General features: G+C 44.6%; 1 protein-coding gene across 3 annotated transcripts in view; it reads right to left on the bottom strand.

The window, feature by feature from the left end:
• Window positions 1-22671, bottom strand: part of LOC142589565 (uncharacterized) — a 197505-nt gene that overhangs the window by 57595 nt on the left and 117239 nt on the right. For all 3 annotated transcript variants that reach the window (XM_075701029.1, XM_075701031.1, XM_075701030.1), the window contains exons 5-14: window positions 22331-22556; window positions 19857-20209; window positions 17533-18488; window positions 16359-16605; window positions 15160-15268; window positions 10909-10979; window positions 9797-10152; window positions 6079-6303; window positions 3507-3695; window positions 1319-2673 (exon numbers count right to left, since the gene is read on the bottom strand). In XM_075701029.1, coding sequence (XP_075557144.1) covers window positions 1319-2673; window positions 3507-3695; window positions 6079-6303; window positions 9797-10152; window positions 10909-10979; window positions 15160-15268; window positions 16359-16605; window positions 17533-18488; window positions 19857-20209; window positions 22331-22556 — 4087 coding nt within the window. The remainder of the gene's footprint in view (window positions 1-1318; window positions 2674-3506; window positions 3696-6078; window positions 6304-9796; window positions 10153-10908; window positions 10980-15159; window positions 15269-16358; window positions 16606-17532; window positions 18489-19856; window positions 20210-22330; window positions 22557-22671) is intronic.

Here is a 22671-nt window from a genome sequence, read left to right as displayed (position 1 = left end):
AAACCCATGAGACTATTTTGTGTGCAACAGGCTTCGAGCGACGAAACAAACTGTTGCGCGAGCAGCGCTTGTTCGTGTCACTTGATCGCTTGGCTCTGGAGATCTAGAATTCGTCGCAGGTCACCTGTGAGTGCTATGAGTGACTACCCAATAGCACAATGCTGGAACTGGATGCACATCAGTCAGGTACTACTGACTGTCGCAGGGAACATGCAAATGACTAAATTTTTATAAGTGCAAGGATAAGAGCCTACTGCAAGACCTCCAGAAATATATTATGCTACTCTTTAGAGTAAAATGCATGAACTTAAATTAATAAAGCACGCATCACACCAGTTTCGGCACATATTTGCTGCCCTCATACTGCCAAAACCGGGGATATGTTGGTCAAAGTTGTCACTCGCATAAGGTACGATTTGCAGGTGATGAGCGAACGTGACAGCCATCTCCAATGCGTCATTCATTGCTGTCGTGTGTGCAAGATCACTTGCATGGGGTTTAATACTTTATCCATTGTCTTTTCCCGTGTGGCACAAATGTGAGATGTTTTTGGTTATCATTAACAAAATCTTCCAAGTCACAGCTGGCATGCAGCATAATTCTACATCTTGAGTTGGATTACTCTCAAAGGTGAACATTATTTGCATGAGAAATCAAAATGAATATTTAACTAATTAACAAAGGTTCTCTAATAACATTCTAAACTAATTAATTTATGGCACACATTGAAATTTGCTAATTGTAGCTGGTGATTCAAAAGTCATATCAACTTTGAACAAATTTTAAGGATGACATCAGTTTCGAAGTATTCATTCCCAAAGTTCTCAATGAAGTGCGCTGGTGTTTCAGCAATTTTTCAGCTTCAATGCATAAGAAGGCATTTGTTAAAAAGGTGGAATAACAGTGCATTTTCCCAGCAAGTTCAACAGCACTAATCTGAAAAGTGGGGCTAGTTTAAAAATTTGTTTCAAATGGATGTGCCTTGTGAAATCACTGGCTTTAATTTGTATATTTCAATATGTCATTATGGGCACTAATGTAATTAGTTAAGAAGTTGATCAGTGAAAATTTCTTAATTACTCAATCATGCAGTTTCATTTCCAGTGTAAGTAATGTGCACCTATTTGAGTAATCCAGCTCAATAAGTATATTTGTGCTATATGCCACAGGCAATATTTTTAAAATTCTGTTGACAATAAAAAAGATATGCTGTATAAGCTGGTTTTCTCGTGCACCAGAATGACTGCGCCAGTGTTTGCCATGAAGAGCTGCTGCTCTTCTTCAAACACTGCGAAATATGGCAAGACTAGGCACTCACTCCTTGTCCTTTCGAGGCTGCAGTTTTGCCAGCTCCCGCTGCTTCTCGCGATACTTGCGCTGCAGCTCTGCCAGTTGGATGCGCATTTCTCGTTCCATCTGGTCCATGGTTTCGGCAGCGGATAGCTGCCCGCCATCATCACAAGGCGGACCTTCATCTGCAGGAGCTGTTGTCAGAGGAACCGAACTCAGTACTGGTTTCTCATCTTCCACTGGCAGCTCTGCGACCTCAGAGGACTTTCTTGCCTCTTCCAAGAATCTCTGTTCAGCAAGCGCACATAAAAGGCCCAAGCCATCCGTGCACGATCCATCAAATGCCTCCCTCAAGTTTGTGGATGGACTTGAAGCAAGCGCTGTAGCCGAACTTGCCACTAAGCTAGCCTCACTGGTCACAACTCCAGCCTGCAGAGGCTCCTTCGAAACATCGTGCCACTGAAATGGAGGTTTCGCCTGGGAAAAATCTTTTGAGCTTTTTTCAAATCCACCATACTCGCTCTCCATGGGTTGAGAACCTTTGAAGACAAAGTTCGAATGGTCACTTGAGAAGTCCTTTGTGACATCTGTTTTACAAGGTGATGTTGACAGTTTTCGTGGGAAGGCTGTGTTCTCCATCACTCTTGTGCTGAATATATTTGCCTGTGCAAATGAACGTTCAGGGTCACTGCTCGTCTTCGACTGTGCAAAGGTGGATCGCTGAAGAGCCATCTCTCCTGACCCATCTTTGTCATCAAAGGAATCTGCAGAGTCTGTCACAATTTTCAGTGAGTCAAATAAAGAGATCTTAGAATTGTTTGGAGAGTCAAGGTTGGCCTCAAGCAAAGGTGGAGATGGTGGACTTTGCGGCGCAGTCTTGGATGGTGGTCCTGGGCTGAAGCTTCGACGGGCAAACCATTCTTCTGGACGAGAAGAGGGCGACTGAGCAGTGAGCGCTGGTGGGCTGCCCTTCTCTGGAGAAACCACGGCCTCCACAACCGAATCCTGAGAAGTCTCAGATTTCTCTAGTCGTGGCATGCTTTCCACTGCAGCTTCTTGGTTTGCTGCAAACTCTTCGATGCTGTCAACCAACAGGTCAAGTCCATGGTGGTCAATGAACTCCTGGACACCCGAAGTCTGTGTAAGAAGCACTGGTATGGAGTCGTCTATCTCGCTGTCTGATGTGTCCTGAACTTTTGTTCGTGGAGGTGTAAACAGCGGAGTGGGAATGCCGGGCTCCTGCTCCTCTGGCTCCACCTGTGGCTGTGTCGTCTGCTGTGGCAGGTCATCTGTCTGGTTGGCAGAGTCTGTCGTCTGCACAGCAATAGGCATTGGTTCATCTGGCTCATTGTCATCTGAAGCCGTAGGACAATCCATATCCACCTGAAAATAGAAAGGGATTCCTCAAGAGTGAAACAACCTGATCGTGGACATCCATGCAGGCACAAACAGGAACAAATAGCAGTCCAAGCCAACCTCACTGACTCAATTTGCAAAACTGAGAACGGCAAGACTCCACGAGTATCGTTACCACAGACACATTAGCAGATGGCTAACAACGGGTGGCAGGGAGGCAAACCTTAAAATAGCAAATTCTCCACCAAGGTCATGCCCCATGGCCATGTCAGCCTCAGTGGCCAGCTGGAGCACACCAGAATTCTTAAGGTGTGACGAGCAAGCATTTACCATTTGGTGTCTTGCATTCAAACCACTCATAAAACTAACATGGGTAGTTATCCCTGATGGTTCACTATTTCCCCCAAGTTAGGCACAAATAAATGCATGAATGTGTACACTATGCTTCATCCACTCTACTAACATTTCACACATGCGAGAACTGATGAAGTCATAGTTCAGTTTTCAATGAGCTAGCCGAAATAAAAATATGTCTGGGTTTATAAAATTGTGGTGCCAGATTTTCTCTATTTTGCTTTGCTCTCCTCCATTAACTTATGATAGGGTCAATACGGTGTTTGGTGGGACTTGATTCGAAGTGGCAAGACCAGTGCAATCGCAAAAAGTGAGACTCGGTGAAAGCCTAGCTGAAACAAGGTACTTGCTGATCTAGTCAAGCTGCCTAGAACAACTTTTAGCCTATAACACTATACAGACTTTCATGAAAAGTAAAGGTAGAATTATATGCATTTCATGCCTAAAATCATGCTTAGACTAGAGGAGCTGCATTGACTTACACTGCTAATGCACTGCTCTCATACCTGGATTGCTGTTGTGACTGAAGTCACTGTGGACCCCGGCTTGACCCCAGGCAAGACAGGTGCAGGGCGCAGAGTGTCATCATCACTCTCCTCGGTTGCATTGTCAGTATCGCATGCTTGCACTCCCTGCTCAACCAAGGGTTGTGGCGCCAACGAAGGGCTGCTTGTCGTCACCAGGGGAGACGTGCCCTGCAAGACATGAGTGTTCCCACTGTTGGAGGGTTGCTAAGAAAAGGAAGGCAGTGCAATAAATGATGCAAGGAATGAGAACAATGCTAATTAAATGCAAGTGCAGCATGGATTAAGAAAGATTAAGGAAACCAATCCAAGCAATCGTCAAAAACGATTGCAGCACCTGCATTTCCAGTGGTGGGCCTTGCTCCCAATATACGGAGCTTTGTATGAGTGGTAGCATCCACACTGCATCCCAGCTACAACTATGGGAAGACCATGGGGTGGAACAACTTGCACGCAAAAACAAAGAAAGCACCGCAAAACACAAACACAAACCTTAAAAAACTGGGAGAACCAGAAAAACAAAAATAAAAACAAGCACTCACAAAGCATGTTCACCACACGAAGCATGGAAAAGCGAAAATGAAGTGAAACAATAGTGAAACAAAAGATTTACAATATAAACTGCTTGCGAAGTTTGACTTGCATGGTGTAACACTCGGTGTAACTAACACAGCTTCGCTGTTCGCCCATCTCCACGGATTGCAAGGGGCGGCGATTTTTTCTTTTCTTCTTCTTTTTTTATTCATAAGTTGAATGACCTTTACTTGCCTGTGCCAATTTCTGTAATATTTTGCATTCAACATAGGAGCATACAAGGAACCCATTGAGCTGCAGGCTTCTTTTAACTTCAGACTAACTTACTACACTCTGCAAAAATGTAATCTAGAGTATGTTTGAGAGCATACAAGAAGGATAGTTGACATAGACATGAAAAAAGCCAGAAAAAACTCCTTAGGTTCATGGCAATATTACACAAATTAGCAATGTTGTAATTTAATTAGCAATATGTTAGCGACCACTCATTGAATACAATAAAGATGAAAATACAATATGAGAAAGGTGTAAGTAGAACATATTAGAGAATTTTAGAAATGTACTACTTTTTGCAGAATACTGGGGCCCTATAACGTAAAACTATTCCAATATGTTTTTATTCCAATCTCCTGACGTCAGATTTGCGTAACCGCCGATGCAAGCATCGGGCGGTCACTCGCAGGGTTGTCTGAAGAGACCAATCAAGTGCTGTCCTCATTCATAAGAGGTCACTTTTGTTTGCTTGAAAAATGAATAACATCACCTACACTCAGCGGCTTCTCTTATCTAATACGCTGACAAAAGGCGAGGAGCATGCTCAAGTGGAGAGGGATTCGATGGCATTGAGCCACTGCACTGAAAATTTATAACCGGATGAAGAAGGTGGTGCCGGCATATGCGATTGGTCCGCTTTCCCTTACTTAGCTTGCAGTTGCTGGTCGAAAATCGCGCAGCACGCAACGGAAGCTCAAGAATGATGCTAAAACGGATCCTCAGCAAAGAAGAGTTGGCAGAATGAGGTCGTAAACGGGCCGAAAGTGCTTGAAAGTGTTACACGGCCATGCAAGAAGATTTATTATATGCAAATAAACCCATGCTCGCCGGCAGGTTCAAGTAGCCAGTGCCTGAGCGATCGGCGGCAGCCATCTTTTATTCCTTTCAGAATGAGGCAGCCTGCGGCTATACAGAAGAAAACTCAGTTTCGTTCGGCATATTAATGCATCTTTAACGTGTACACGTCACTTTGACGCAGTGAGTTTTCGTGGTTTTGTGACGTCGCATGACAGGCAGGTGAAGTGGCAGCAGCCCTAAAGCGTTTGACCAATAGCCTAGGGCTAATGGCGAAAAGGCGTTGAATCAGAAATAACTATTTTTCTTTTGTTCAATCAAATCATGCATAATCAGTGCGTACACATCATATCAGATGGGGAGCTATCGCGGTTTTTGTGACGTCACGTGACAGATGAAGTGGGGGTGGTGCAAAAAAGTTTTTTACCAATCGTGGAGGGCTGATTTCAGAATTGGAATAGAAAAGTTTGCAATAGTTTTACATTATAGCGCCCCTGGTTTACCGGAGATGTTCATGTGAGAAGCTGTGCTAGTGATGGTATTTTGTGGCACAGACTAACCAGAGAGGACTCAGAGTTATTATTTCACCAACCTACAATATTCTGCTTCAGTGCTGTTGTAAACCTGATAATGTGATAGTTAACATTCAGTCCTCCTTTCTTTTCTAAATTTCATTCACCCCAGCAAACACTCACACAACACAAAAACAGTTCAAATACATCGTAGCTAGTCAAAGGGTCACAAAATGTTGCTACCAGCATTGCTATTATTGTTCCTTAAAGGGTACTAGTACTACATTTACAGAAAAATTAAAACTCTCTACTAGTATGCAATACTAATACCCATCCTATGGAATGCAAGAAAAGTAACACACAATGCAGTAATCTTTATGCACGTATGCTGCAGCACGACCCTTGAAGGATTACGAAAATCTTTTTTCGTCATTATTCACCTGGGAAACCTTTCCCGAGGCTAGGGCAGCCACCATCGATGTGGTGCCAGCCACTTGCGTCAGTTGCTGGACCACTGCAGACGGGTCATACAGGTAGGACACCACAGAGGGGGCCGGCGGAGTCGCCACCGCAGTTGGCATTGTGGAATACGCAAATGCCGCTCCTGTCGACAGGTCCTTCGCCGCCTCCAGAATCTCAAGCTTTGGGGGCACTGCCTCAAAAACCTGAAACACCAGAGAGAAAACAGAAAAGTGGCATGTCAACAGCCAGCAGCAAGGGACTTGTGGTTGCTCCACATAGTCTGCTCAGTCAAAGGATGGGCTTCAGCCACGGCAATAATGACATCATTATTTGGCCATGCTGCAGGCAGATGTCACCATAAAACGTCTGCAATGCGAAATTCTCAATTAAACGGAGAGCTTCCATTCAACTCACGTCATCATAAAACCCACCATTGGCTTTTTCAACAAGTCCTTCCAAGTTGAGTAAGGCAATGAACTAGGCTAGCTGGTGTTCACTCATTTTAATCTGTACTGAGTAACACTAATCATGACACAAATAGACACACTGCACGAGACGAAAGACTGTGAGCTACCTGTTGGTAGTTTGCACTCTCTCCTCCTGCACTTGTTAGTGTCATTTGCCATGACAAGTGCCACTCACTGCAGCTTGGACCACAGCCAAAGCAAGCACAGCCTCTGAGTTACTGTGTTTGTATATTGGAACATTCTCTGGCAATTTCCAACCTAAATATATGCTTTATGGCATGCTTAGAACTGCACTACAAGTACAATAAACGAGAAGAAAGGGGGTTAACTGAGGGGCCCAATTTTTATTAGTCATATAATAAGAAGCAAACAAACACTGACACTAAGGACAACATAGGAGAAATTACTTGTGCTTAATGAATGAAATAAAGAAACGGTAAATTAATGGAAATGAAAGTGGACTAAAAAAGAACTACTTCCCGCAAGTGGGTAACGATCCCACAACCTTCGCATTACGCATGCGTTGCTCTACCGATTGAGCTACCGCGGTGCCATTTCCCCATCCACTTTCTTGGGTATTTATGTTTCCTAGTAGAACCCTGGAAGTGTTAGCCAGTGCCACCACTCACAAACCTTGGCGGCGGATGACATCCTTTGTGCCGCAGGCGTCATGAGAGGCCTGCGGCAGAAAGGATGTTGGGTATTATTTCTTCTTCCTTTCTTCTCATTTATTACATAACGAGGCTCTCGAATCCGGCAACACTGGTGCCTTCAGGTAGCATGTGTGTGCTTATTGACCGGTTGCCTTCACCCAAAAAGATCATGTTCTCGTGACTTTTGACCAGCTGGCTTGCATCAACACGCCTGGAGAAGCACAGAGACCAATCATAGCACACAGTACTCCAAGCATCTTGGTAGCAAGAGGACTCGTCACAGCAATCCGCAGCGGCTGCGGTATTTAGACTACACAGCATGGCCCCAGAGATTGCACGGGTGCACCGATGCAATCTCAAAGGTCATGCCGAGGAGCTGCATGTTAAGTCATGCATCAGTTCCAGCAAGCAGTAATAAAGGTGTTTTGTTAAATTTCAATATCAAAAAACATAATTTTGCCAGCTTTTTGTGACGCTTCTACTTGCACAATTATACCTCGATATAATGAACTTCAATGCAGTAGACTTCCATTAATTCGATTCCAGTTAAAACGACCTTTTGGTTAATTCCATCCCGAATGAAGCTCCAGACTGGCACCCATGCATTTCTACGGGCCCAAACTTTCATTACTTCAATCATAAAATTGGTCTTCACCAGATAATTCGAACTTGACCAGGCAGCATACATGTGCCTGACACCTGACATTGACCTCAATAGTGACCCTTTAGCAGCAGCGTCTGTCTCAGCAGAGCTTAGGGGATCCAATCTCCTGTCAAAAACGCCTATTGCTGACCTGCCATAGGAAGATTTTCAAGCAATAACAGTAACTCAAAATGCCTGGTTACTGTATTTACCCAATTCTAACATGCACCTCCACCCCCCCCCACCCCACCCCCTGAGAAAATTTAATCGAAAACCACATTTGTGGCATTTGTGCACTTTGCTACAGAAAACAGCTGCATTGCAGCAAAGCAGGATTTAAAAATAAAACACGGCGAAGCTGACTTTTAAAAACCAGCTGCCACTGGGCGACACATATTTAGATCATTTTTCTTGCTAGAAAATCAGGTGCATGTTAGATTCTTACATTGTTTAGTAGCTTTGTGCTATCTCTATGTTAGTTGTCTACTTTGGACACATAGAAAGCAGGCACATGTTTGATCTGGGAGCATGTTAGAATCAGGCAAATGCTGCCAAGTCAATCAGTGGCATGTTTCGACATTTTTTCAGCATTTTGTTTAATTCAACCCACCAGATATTTAAATTGATCAATTTTGTTGATCCCGTCAGGATTGAATTAATGAAAGTTGACTGTCAAACGAAATTCTCGATACAACACAGTTTTTTTTAATTGTCCATAGAACACCACATATTTTGAACTTCAATATAAAGAAGTGTGTTTGTACATGATTTCAATACTGTAACAAAAGGTCACTGCCACCATGAAGGAATACCGAGACAATAAATGGAAACTTCCACGGATGCATATGGTCAAATTGTTGAATTACATGTGGCTGCTTTCGAACCCACTGCTCGAACTGCATGGTGCACAACCGACTGCCGAAGCGAAACAGCGTCATGTCCCGTATAAAGTCCAAGTGCAATATGATCCTGCTACACCCTACGCAGTATGCTTTAGGTGCAAGTGAAAGCATGTGAGGGCAAGTCTATAAGGATGCTGGCTTGATGAGTGCTGTCTTCCTGGACTAGCAAGGGAAATGGGGGGAGGGGAGCGACCTCAGTAATGCGATAAAGCATGCAAAATGGTGGAGAGTGGGAGACAGTTTGGAGCGCATCTCTTTTTCTAGCGCGGCAGTTGCTGAGCATGGCTTTCAGCATGGCTGAGTGGATATAGAGCCTGTGTACACTGGTTTAGAAGTAATCTGCCACTTGTGCAAAGATTGGGCGAACTAAGATAAAGTGGGCATCGTGCACTGTCTTCCTGTGCACTGTCTTTCCGTTGGAGATAACAAATCTGTACATTACGAATGCATCGTGGAAGTTTTATAGATGAGTTGTGGTATATGGAATCACTTTATATATATCAAACAATTTTTAGAGCATAAGCCTCTTTGTTGCAACTGGATTTGACTGCATAACCAAACACGCCAAGCAGCCTACAAGCCCTATACTTGGGTGTTTTCATTTTAAGCCTGCCAATCACTTTCGTTCACTTTTAGCTCATTCAACATCACAGTATCCTAAAGTAGTGTTCCATCAGTTGACTCCCTGAAATTTGAGAATTCACATTCCAAGTTAGCTGTTTCGAGGTAAAGCCATAAGAACCTACAACAGCTAGCCTACTAAGATCATGAAAGTCTGACAGTGTTGCATTCTATATGAGCACGTCTTAATTTATTTTCTACTGCAAACTGGGGCCACATGAGCGCTGACATGACATCTTCAACTTGTCTTTTTTTTTTTTTTTTGTAGTGCAAACCCTCTAACCCCTCACAAGAATACTGGCAAGTGCAATCACTTCGCATGTGAGAAATTTGTAGTAGTCTCTACAGCTTCAAAAATACTGTGTCATTACTCATTCAGAGGCAATGCCTTTAAGAGTGACTGCACATACCGTTGCAGTGGGTTTCAGCTCGCTTCTCCACTGGTCTGGCATGATCTGCTGGAAGGTCGTGTGCTGCTGAGTTGTCAGGATTTGCTGTACAGGGCTTGCAGTGGCAGCACCAGAGAGTGTCCAACTTGTCGGTGCCGCAGGGACGAGGTACAATTGCCCGGTGAGTGCGTCCCGTGCCAGCTGGAAGCCGCCAGGCGATGCAAGTGGCGGTGGTGTGGCCTCTTGTGGCAGCCAGATTGTGGGTGTTGTCACCACAGGTGGTGCTGGTGTGGTCAACCACGGCAGTGTAGCCGCAGCTGGGCGTATAGCCAGTGCATCAGAATGCGAGTCCCATGTTGTGTGCGCTGGTACAGGGCCTAACCCAGGAAAAAAAACACAGAATGTTCTAAAAGAATTGTCACCAACTAATCCGAAAACAAGTTATTTTTCTCAAATAATTCTACAACTGCTCCAAAGTACTGCAGCACAGCTATCCAAGGTAACGAAAGATTTTGAAACCGACTGCTGTGATTTCAAATAAGGCATGTAGCTATGCCTGTATGCATACAGCCTAAACTGCACGAGACTCCGTCACATTTGTTTTGCGACTTCTTGAGTACGCAGAGTAAAAGATTAAGTAAAAAGAGTAAAAGAGTAAATGTAGGCAGAGTAAAAGATGCTGGTTTCGATGCTGGCAGTCATCAGAAAGCAAGCATTGTTAGACAATGATATTTTGGTTGCATTGTGAGACCACACAGCAGGGAATACAGCTACAAGAGCTCTTATGAACTATTTGCAGAGCACCAGACAAGACTCGAGACTTTAAGGAAACCACCATGTTTAGTGTATATGTGCAACACTTCTTACTGTCCTTGTCATTCATTTTTGTCCCCTTTCCTCCTTTCCTTGCACAGAGAAGCAGGCCAAAGTATACTAGCTCAGGCTGACCTATAACTTCCTTCCCCTTTCTCTCCACCTCCCCCATCATGATGATTATCATGATCCTTGTAAAAACACCAGCATATGAGCAAGATGTGTGTGCAAAAAATTTAAAGGTCAATGTTCCCTCACAACACTTGAAAATCCTGAACTCAGATTGCAAACAGAAGTCGTAGCAAAAAATTATTGCTTGCCAGCAGTGACGAGGCATGTCGTCGTAGTCTCGGCCATTCCTTGGTGGGCAGCTGGTCCTTGCCTTGACTCACTGTCAAACAAGCACATAAATTCTGGAGCCTGCCCACACACACACACCAAAATTAGTTTGCAACTTTAGTAATTACAGTGGACAATGCACACTGAAGGTTTGTTTCTCCTGTATTGACCTATGTTTTCATATCGCACCGAGAAAGCAACTTTCTTTATTGCAACAGAAATTATATGGACCCTCCAGGAGCATTTCCACAACTGCCGTCGACGTCGATGTGACATTCCATATAAAGTCGAAGTGCAATAACATTGTGGCTGTGTGCTGTATGCTGCTGATGTGAGTGAAAGCATGAGAGGGTGAGCTGAGAATGGTGGCTCGATCTCGCATGCGCAAGGAAGGAAAATGGGGAGGAAGCGCACCATCTTCCATCACTTGCAAGTCAGCAGGGCGAGGAGGGGGGGAGGGGACGTATTTGACTCCTACGGCCACTTCATATGGCACGGCTGAGCGCGGCCACGAATGCTTTATCTTGAAAGCAATCTGTAATGAGTACAGTTTAGGTGTGCCGAGGGCCGATAGCTTCGTGTGCGGTGTGTTCTCGTCACTTAATTAGTTCGTGCTAAATGAGAGGCTGCATGAAGGTGAATTCACTCGCTGCTGTCACTCCTCCTCACGCCAGCATTTCGACAGCGAGTGTCAGAGGTCATAGAATAAGGTGTGTTTGTTTCCCTGTGCATGCATGACACCATGCTTGTTAATTTAGTTAGTAAGAGAATGTTTACAAGTTTATACGGCCCGTAAAACTAATACCCTTACTTAATATAGCTGTATAATAATTTCCCATTGCAATCAATGATTTGCCTTTTGGGCAAAAATGCGACTTTCTTAGTTAAGTGTGATCTGAGCTAGTTAGTGCAATATGCAATTTAAAAACAGGTAATGTCCGAATGATTAATGGTACATTCAGCCGGTCCATTTTGAGAGCTCTAGAGCACTCTGGTGGTGCGCTTTACACTTGGCTGGTCGAAGTCGAGTGCTCCGAGTACACCTGGCTTGTTCTTTTGGAGTGCACGCTTCAACTCGACGCATTTGGACATGCTCTCACCTTTGACCTGGGGGTGCAACCGAGATATGATGGAGTTCCGATCATGTGGCCGCTGCAACTGCCGTTGTTGGCAAAGCGGGTGCGCGCATGGATGCACACCGTTTGGTCCGCCATGTTTGTGTACAACAAAAGAAGCACTTTCAATTGCTTTGCTGAGCAGCTGCACATTCTGCTTGGGCATGCCGTTTCTGCCTCTGACCCATAGCGAGGCAGGAACAAGCTGAATGTACCATTAGGCAAGAAGAATCACCATTGGAACGTGTCAAGTTCATGGTGCCTTAATCACATCAACTAAAATTACGTCAACTACAAGTATACCAACTCTGGGCGTAATTCCACCATGGCTGCCTCCAGCAACCCATCAGCTAATGCTTACAACAGCTCTCCCATAACCCTAAAATACATTTTGAAAGTTGAGCAGACAAAATAAATGCAATAGCACGAACAATAAATTGACCTTAAAGAGGCCCTGTAACGTGTTTGATTAGGTTTATTGGGTGGCACCCATTGGATAATCAAGACGGAGCGATTTCATGCACTTTGTGCAAAGTACAATGTGATGTTGATGTTACATATTACATTACTTCACGTCAACAGACTTGATTTGGGAAATTTTAAAGAAAATCTAGGGTGGCACCTTTTTCTTAAATTCTTTTTAAGTACTGGTAATTTAACAATAGGCCTAAACTTGAGTGCTTCCTGTGAATATTTAGTGTCACCTATGGCAAAAATATTCACCTAAAATTTCAAATATTATCATGGCAAGAGGCTCACAAAATTAAAGACTGCGCTCCTCAAAGATATGGAGAAAAAAGAAATAGCCTCGACTTTGGAAAATATTGTGCAATGTTTCACTTTCATGAATTTTTTTGGCATTGTTATCCTGGTTATACAGTCGAATCTCGTTAATTCGAGCAATCTTAATTCGAACTTCCGGTTTATTCGAACTGATGCTGTGGTCCCATCAAAGTTATGTGTACTTCAATGGGCGAAAACACGTTGTAATTCGAACGCACAAGCATTTGCGATGGTTAATTTGAACATACCGCACTCTGACAATGCTCTCGGCAGCGCACCAAATCACACGGCGGCACCTTTGAAAAACATTGCTCTAACACCGCCATAGAGGAAAAGCTTACAAGAAATCCCTCAAAGCCGCGCACCCTACACTGTATGTGTGACCAAAAATGTGCGAGGGGAGCCGTCGATGACGGCTCAATCTCGGCCACAAGAAAGAGACGAAGCTGGGAGTAAGCGCGCCCTCTTCTGTCGTGCGCTAGGCACCCAACATTGCGGGGTACCGGGTGGAGGGGAGGAAAAGGGGTGGCCTTCTATTCCAGCTGCAACTATGCACGTGGTGACTGCGCGCGGTCGCCCGCCATATCTTGAGAGCGATGTGCGTCAGCGACTCTTAGCTTTGTGCATGCTGTGTGTTCTCATTGGTCAATGTGCGCTGGGGTGATACACAGCACGAACGTCACTTCGTTTGTCGCTGCTGCCACATTTCCTCACTCCAACGTTTTGACAGCAACTTTCCGCGGTCATCGAGCAAGATGTGTTCATGATTACCTGTGCTCGCGTGACACGGTGCTTCTTAATTTAGTTAGTAGGCTAATGTTTACAACTTTATGCAGCCGATAAAGTTACTATCCTTGCTTCATATAGTTGTCCACTAATTTGTTATCACAATCGATGCTTCACCTTTCGGGCGAAACTGCGACTTTTTTTACAATGACGAGTCTAAACTGAGGCGTCCCAATGGAAAGGTTGTCAGAGATAGTGAGCCACATCCGATTCTGTACAATAAGACGGACCTTGAATACGAGGATGCGAAGGCGACACCACAACAGAAGGGAGCACATCAACATGATTACGATCAGTGGCAACGACTTTGTCATCTTCATGAGACACAACACGTTAAAAACTCAGGGCAAAGAACGTAAACACAGATCCATTCTCTCAGTAGATGAAGGAAAAAGCACGCGAGCAAGCAGATGAAAGCAGTGGTGGAGGCCCAGTCCGGCCTCGGCAACTCCGCCGCTTCGATCTTAAGTGGCGTTAAGGAGCTTTAGGTGAAAGAGGTATTTAGCAACATCCATCAAGCTGGCGGGAAAGCAAATCCGCTTCCCTCCCAACCCTCCTCGCAACTGCACTCCCTTCGCCCTGCCTTTCAACTCCCTCGTAACTTCATATCCCACGATGAGTCTCCGCACGCGCCCGCCTCCGTGCTGGCACCAGCTTACGTGCTCTCTGAAGTTTCCTTTTCTGCCATTATCGGGAAGTGAGCGTTGGGCCGGCGTGGGCAGTTTCATGGTCCTCGCTCACTGTCTGCTTGCGCGCCGTGATATTTTACGACTCACACTGTTCATGCATCATGTTATGGTTCACGAGTACTTCAAGAACAAGCAATCCTTTTAATTCGAACTTCTTTTAATTCTAACTAATTCTGGGTTCCCTTTGAGTTCGAATTATTTAGATTCGACTGTACTGACATTACGTTTCACAGCCATTTAAGTTATTGCAAGAGCCACACAAAAGGTGGTGTATTCATGGAAACAATGTCATCAACCCACCAAGCACATGGCGTGACAAATTCTGCCTTGCAGAAGCTGTTGTAACCACAGAAACGGCCTGATCAACAAGCTATGTAGGCTTCACAACCATGGCGTGCCAACTTCTGTTATGTAAGATCAGTGCCCTGCTGCTATTGAGCACTGCAGTTTCACACCATGGGAGATTGAAATGCGGCACACCATGCTGCAAAAATCTGAGTTGGAAGTAACTCTCATTTTGCTTGCATTTCGAAGCTTCTGCGACCACTAACTTAGGTTTGCATGGGCAACTTATCATACAGAAGGATCGACATTTGGGCGAGTTGGTACTGGTTGAACATCTTGAAGGGCAGCGCAATACGACGAAGACAGAAGGCAGGTCCTGTGTGTTCCTGCCTTCTGTCTTCGTCTTATTGCGCTGCCCCTTCAAGATGTTCAACTTATCATAATTTCTTTTACTTTTATTTCTTTGATATGCTAAGAATCGATATGAAGCAAGAATGGTGGCCTTAAAGAAAAAGTGTTGTAGGGCCCCTTTAACTTCGTACATTGGGTACAGGGGCAAGCGAGCAATTCTCACCAGAGACGTGGTCCTCTGTCTGAACCACCTGCAGCCAAGATGACCGTAGAGCAGCTGACTGCAGTTATGTGACTCTGCTCCGCTGCACTTGACGACAAGCTTGTCTTGCCTGTGGGAAAGAAAGGAACCACTTGCACTCTTCTTAAAACCTATAGACATGCACCCTAATTGACAAGTTACATTTGTGAAAGCATGTTCGGTTAGCCAAAAATTAAATTTCACCTTACTGCAATTGCAGTAATTCGCGGAATATATGACACTGCAATGATGCATTGATGCATAAATGATTCAAGCGCATGCTCTCGTCACAGACGCTTATAACCCAGTGTCAACCACATAAGTACCAGCCCCTATGGTGAGCTACTTATGTACACAATGCAAGTGCTCACCTACTGTTGTTATTGCATCACTATTAACGCGATAGCGTTAAGGAGCTCGTGTCGCAGAAAAGCCGGTGTCGTCGGCGTCGGTGTCGGTGTCGGCGTCGGCGTCCGCGGCGTTGGCCGTGAGCGATAAATCACGGCAGGCACTTCATAAATAAAAAGCAACTTCCAGGATGGGCTGGCTGGGAATCGAACCAGGGTCTCCGGAGTGTGAGACGGAGACGTTACCACTGAGCCACGAGTTCGATGCTTCAAAGCGGTACAAAAGCGCCTCTAGTGAACGCGGTGCTGCCTTAGAAACGAGCTGTTTCTAAGGCTCAGGCGTGCGTCGCTTGCACAGGCGCACATTTCGTTGCCGCGCCGAACGCTGCGTTGCTCGACGCTCACCGCGTCCGATGCGGGGCGCGTAGTCGCTGCGCCGTAGCCCATTGTCTTACACCCCTTGGCGGGTCGACGGGAACGCTGTCGCGTTCCACTCTTGAAGGCGAAGCTTAAGCGTCCTCCAATTTTTTCACTTTTTAGGCAGCCAACTTGACATCCCGAAGCATGTCTATAGATGAATACCGGCTAAAGATAAAGAGCAAATTACAAGCCTATATGAGAAAACGAATTGGTTAAAGGTAGCGTTGTGATCTATTTGTCTAGGCAATAAGAACTTCAAATATATTGAATGACAACACAAGGACTATTTTCTATCCCGTTCTGTGATTTTACACTTCTTATCATGGTCACCCTTCAGCCCGCTAAGGACTAGTACTAACGGCATGCTTTGTGGCAGCAGTGGTGTAGTGAAAGATTGCAAGTATGCTAACTCACTGCATGTGATGGTGTGGTCTTGGCGCTGCTGTGCCACAGCGATGCCCACAGGGATCGGCTGGCTGGAGGCGTTGAGAACACTCAGCGCAGGCACCACCGACACCGTGGTGTCGCACTTCTCCTCTACCACAATCTTGCTGCTGCCAGCCTCCTGCGGCCGTCGCGTTGCCACTGCCACGCACGTTGGGATTCCCGTAGAGGATGCCCCGTCGGGCTTCTGGATGACGGCCTCGCATGACTTGGAAATCTAAACAAGCGAGATTTCTTCAGTGACTCTGCTGCAATTGGCCCACAACAATGTTAAGATAGCACAGCGGAGTTTCATGCAAACACTGTAGAGGGCTTATTGGTGCTACAACTGCTTGGAAAACATCAAGAGAGATCACGGGGAGTACTATCAGTACCAAAAGTTCATAAGGCACAGGTTCTGCAGTTAAAAAAAATGAAAGAAAAGATTAGAATAAGAAGAGTTTCAGTGCAGTTAGGGCATGTAGCCTGTAGAAGATTGGAACATCACGCTGTTCTCACATTACAGCACCACCTGCAACAATGAATTTCAGGCTGCATGCCATCGCTTCCCTGACAAACATTTTCATTAGGCCCATACCCAAAAAGTTTTCGCATTACTTCCATACAACAATCAGAAGTTACATGACATTTTACATATGTCATGCTCTGTCAATGAAACCTATCATTTGGATAGCATTTTTGAGCACTGAGTGTCTTCACAATCAGCACTTGTCATTGTAGTAAAGATCACAGTAATAATAGAAGAGTCATATTCCTGGGTAAACATTTACTACAAAGGCTTAAATACCTGCAGAACATGACACAGTTGTTTTGTGATTGACCTGTGATCCTCAATTTGTATGTGCCATGAAGTGCAGCAGCAGAAAATCACACTGGCATAGCATTAACTCATGCAGTATCATGCATGGTACTGTTGACAAGGGTGTAGCAAGTACAGGTAAACTACATTCTAAGTATCTTTAGAAACCTTGAGCCCAAGTACAACAAAAACACAAACACGGCAAATTACAAAATTGTGCATGTTGTCCTACTCCTGTTTGCTTCACTATGGTTGCTACACCCTGCAGTTTCTGCAGATATGAATGCAGACTGGCTCATAATTCTACTTTATACCCCAGGCAGGTACAGGCTCAACTGGTCATACCTTGAGGTTGACTGGAGCCACTTCTTGCACCTTCGGTGAACCTGTACCCGAGCCCAAAGGTGTTGAGAAAACTGATGTGGTCTTGGCTGAGGCCTTGGCCATGCCCACAGCAAGCCCACTGTTCTTGCCGTTGCCACGAAGCCTTGTCTGCGAGACCACTTTCGTCTGCTGCACCGAAAGCATGACCGCATTCTTTCCCAGAGGCACAAGGGCAGGGCCTGTCACACGTTGATCCAGATCCACTGGCTCCCGCTTGGTGACTGCAGTGGCATACCGACACTCTGACCGCACCTCTTCTTTTTCCTCCTTGGGCGATGGCAACCGTGGCATGACGGCAACCACAGGGTTGACAGGAGCCATGGGCATGACGTGATTGACCGGGGTGCTCGTGACAGTCACACTTGCTGAGGTGGACATGCAACTCGCCCCCGCAGGAGTGACAGCAACTGTTGCAGCGGTGGGGATGGGTGTGATGTTATTGATGGATGTGACGGTACTGACAACAGGTGTGACGGTATTGACAGGTGCAACAGTGCTGACGGGGGAAACAACAGTTTTGACTGGCGAGACAGTATTCACAGGTGTGACGACACTTACAACAGGGGCCACAGAACTCACAGGTGTCACGCAACTGACTGGCGTCACAGGCGCCACAGCAGCAATAGCGCGGCACTCATCTGTTGTTGAGCTACAATCTCCTCGAGTGAAAACACTGGAGTCTTTTTCCAAGCTTGTGGGAGTGACAGACAGTTCCGGTGCAGGTTCAGCCATTGGAGAAAGGTTGCGAAGGGGAGAGGCTTGAGAGGGAGAGTGCAACGGAGGTGTGTTGGAAGCTGGAGAGTCTGTCGCCGCCTCAGGAGTTGGAGGTGTGAGACTAACATCCGGAGTGGATGAGCTTACAACGGCAGGCCCTGTTGGTGACAGTAGCGGTGGCGGATGCGCCGATGGTGATGGGACTGCATTTGGCGATGAATACAAAATCAGTTATTACAGATAATGCTCGTATAGTTACTCATTATGTAAATAAATATTCTTTGACCAGTATGATAACTGAGCACAAGGCTGTCATCATTCCTCAAAATGTATAAAGCTGGAGAAGTAGGCCTGCATTTAACGAATCGGTGAGCATTCTGTATACAGTCTGCCTCTCTGTCTTAGCTGTTCACCGTATTAAACACAATTAACATCATGCCCTAGTGCACTATTATGTTCTACCTGCAGGATACATGCAAGAATGTTTAGCTGTTGAAATTTATTAAGACACTAATGATGGTAAATACCACTAAAACTCTATTTTACCAGTAGCATAATTCATTCTAATGCATCACCGTGAACCTGCATATTGCAAGACACTTGAGTAAGCATCAATCAGTTGAAAACATCACAAAGAACAAGCTCTTGCCCTGTTTCACTCATTAATGTTGTACAGTGATTCTTTAAAATTTCATAAATTCTCCTCTTAATGTAAAAAAAAAACATCTTTTAGAAGAAGGCATGAAGAGTTCCTGCTCAATGTCAGCAGATAAAATGCTAAAAATAGACAAATATGTTTTTCATTAAGTTCAGACTTGCTGTTGTACCATCGCATGGCAGGCCTACACCTGAATTGAAATCCTTACAACTATTTATTCATTTTATCCCGTTCCACAATGTTGAAGCATGAGCAAGTTGGTAAAGCATACTTGCCGATGACAGTGCAAAAACTACAAGACTCTAAAGAAGAGGCACACATACACTCAAAGCACTAACTTCAATGCCTTGACAGATGTTGAGTTAGCACTCCGAGTGTGCATCACCTTCTTTAATTTCTTATGGTTTGCATTGGCAAGTACCTCATTCCAATTATGACAACTCTTATCTTTCTTTATCCATCATCCCATTTATAAGCTCGAGTTGTTGAAATACTTACAAGTAGTATAACCCCTGAACGTTTCATTCATGGCTCGAGTTTACAGACGACATAGTCAGGATGACAATGGCCCCATCTTTTTGCAAGACAACAATGTGATACAGGCTATTGTGCCACTTTGTTTACACTCTACAATTGTGATATCCAGCTAAACAGGGCACAGCTGAAAAATGGTCACAGTTTCAATATGAAGCATTTTACTGCATGAAAGAAATTGGGTACACTCTTCTCGCATTCACTAAAGCAAACACATTTCTCAATATTTCAAACAAGTTTCAAGAGCTGGTGGGAGTCACGTAACACAAAGGCACACTTTCGATAAATTGTACTGCATTTGTCACGGCACTGCCCACGGATGAACTTGTGTAAAACCGTACACTTGTTCAGAGTGAATAGTGAGCGGCTTAGCACTCACCGGTTGATGTCACCTGATCCGATGGAATGCAACACAGAGACATCCCCGCAGTTGTCGACGGCTCTGTTGGCCCCGAGCTGGCCAACCCAGCTGTGGTGGCGGTGCCACCACTGTCCAACAAGTCCTGAGACCACGACGCACTGGTCACGGTTCCACAACTCTGGGGCACACAAGTGCAATGAGAGCACTTCTCGACAGTCTTTGTTCGGCCACTTGTTACTGGAGTAGCACCCACAGACAGGTCTGTCGGGCCACTTTTGTTCGTATTTTTCTGGGACGACTTTTTCGATCGAGACTTCTCCAAGCTGCGGTCCCTCGTGTGTGCGTTTGGAGGCTTGCTCGAAGATCGGACACTGAAAAGTACAACACTTTCCTTTAAAACACAGAGCTTAATTATCTGTTGAGGCTCACACTTACTGCAAATCTGCAAAGAAAAGATATCATAAACCAGCAAATAGATTTATGAAAGTGGCTCCTAACAGGCTTCCCTGTAAATGGCAGTACTTACATTGAGGCCTTTTAGTAAGTGTATTGATAAGTAAAGTGTCCCCACAACGAGCGCTGGAAAAAAAGTCTGTCCATCCCAAACATAAGACGTAACTCTGAAACCTAACTTGCATGCAAAATATAGTGACTGTGATAAAGAGGAAGGGTTTTTTTTTTTCTTCTTTCCTTTCTGGCAAGAGAACAGTGGAAGAGTAAAATACTTTTTTTGCAGGTTGTCCTGTAAATAAAATCTTTGACAATTTTGGAAACGCCTAGCTGTCTCTTAGCCACCTTTATCAAGAGGCATGTTAATTTCTTACAGGCTGAATGCAACATTACTTTGCAATTTCAGACTTTGTATGAAAGCAAAATGTAAGTGATATGGTTGACACCAAAACTGTTCTACAAAGCAATTGAACTCTCTGCTTGGTCCCATCAACATCTGCTTGTTTGTACTCTTTCTGGAGAGATGTTCACATTAGGAATATTGGATTCTAATCCGATATTCAGCAAGGCCGCCAAGTAGGCAGATGTATAAAAGAGGGAAATGGGTGAGGCACAAAAATACTATGGCCTGCACTGTTTAGAGGACAAGGAGCATATCTAATAAAGAATTATGGAACACTGTCTGGTTAGGCAAAAGCACCATTAATAAACCAGGTCAATCACTGACCAATGTCTAAAAACAAAACTTGATGTTTTATTTTTTCTGCACAGATCACTTGTTTACAGTGAACCAGTCACTGCAAAATTTCTTTATACGGGGTGATTATTTTTAAGTTTTACTGAATTAAAAAAATCGCTCGTGGTAGATAGCATAGTTCCATTCCTTAACGTGGAATATTCAAAGAGGCGTACATTACTTGCATGAGAAATCGAAACACATAATCAACAAATATACACTAATTAACTTCTTAATTAATTAGCTTGATGAACACTGCAATTTATGAATTGTATCTGGCGAGATTGCAAGGTGCATCCCCTTATAATTAATTCCACGATGACACCAGTTTGGAGACATATGCCCTAACACTCACGGTAAAATTTCACTGTTGTTCTAATTACTTTTTTAATTAAACACATTTTTATGCACTGAAGCACAAAATAAACTGAAATGCCCATGTATTTCATCGCACTTTGGCAATGTATATCTCGAAACAGGTGTCATCCTGAAAACTCATTCAAAGTGGATACATCTTGCAAACTCATCCGCTGCAATTCGTAAATTGCAATATGTGCTGTAAGGTAATTCATTAAGAAGTTAATTAGTGAATTTTGGTTAATTACATGAATATGTGTTTCAATTTCTCATGCAAGTAATGTCGACCTGTTTGACTATTCCAGCTCAAGGAATGGAATTGTGCTATCTGCAACAAGTGATTTTTAAAGATTCTGCAAACCTTAAAGATGATCACCCGGTATATGCTTGAGCACTTGTCCCAGGGTTGAGGACAAGGATAGAGAACAATGGAGGCAAGGAGCAGCAACACAGCCAAACATAATCTCAAATATTGCTACAGCTAACCATAATATTGCGTACTATACAGAGTGGTGCTCTGACCCAGTCACATAGGCATCTGTTATTCAAACAGGCCACCAAACTTTACACAAAGAGAGAGCCAAAATATTAAACAATTAAATTATGGGGTTTTACGTGCCAAAACCACTTTCTGATTATGATTATGAGGCACACCGTAGTGGAGGACTCCGGAAATTTCGACCACCTGGGGTTCTTTGACGTGCACCTAAATGTAAGTACACGGGTGTTTTCGCATTTCGCCCCCATCGAAATGCGGCCGCCGTGACCTGGATTCGATCCCGCGACCTCATGCTCAGCAGCCTAACACCATAGCCACTGAGCAAGAGCTAAAATATAATCAAAGAAAATAAAAAGAGTCTCTTGTGACACACACGTGATGGAGAAAATGTAAGACCTAGACTCAAAGCACCCAGAACACCACCATGCAAAAACCAGTGGAGCATTGCACCTCTGTGTAGACGAGTTGAGTGGAGCTACGGTCGTCAGGAGACTGTCCGCATGGCTGCGTGCCGTGGGTGTCAGCGGCTCATCGACCACCTTGCCAGGGTGGCTTAGGTCTGTGCCTGTCGAGCTTGATGTGGGCGGTGACAGCAGTGAAGAGCTGGCAAGAGGCGACAGCGCCGAAGCATAGTGCGACAGAGGTGAACCCAGGCTTGGAGAGAGAAAGCCACCATCTGGAATATTCCCCATAAACACAATTGAACATCGCTGTGAAAATGTTACAGTGCATGAATATCTGAGTTTAAGACTCACAACCATGCAAGAAAATGAACCTGCAAATCATTAACT

The sequence above is a fragment of the Dermacentor variabilis genome, chromosome 8 (assembly GCF_050947875.1).
Source record: "Dermacentor variabilis isolate Ectoservices chromosome 8, ASM5094787v1, whole genome shotgun sequence".
Lineage (NCBI taxonomy): Eukaryota > Metazoa > Arthropoda > Arachnida > Ixodida > Ixodidae > Dermacentor > Dermacentor variabilis.
Note: the sequence above shows the minus strand (reverse complement) of the source record. Positions and strands in the feature narration are given on the sequence as shown.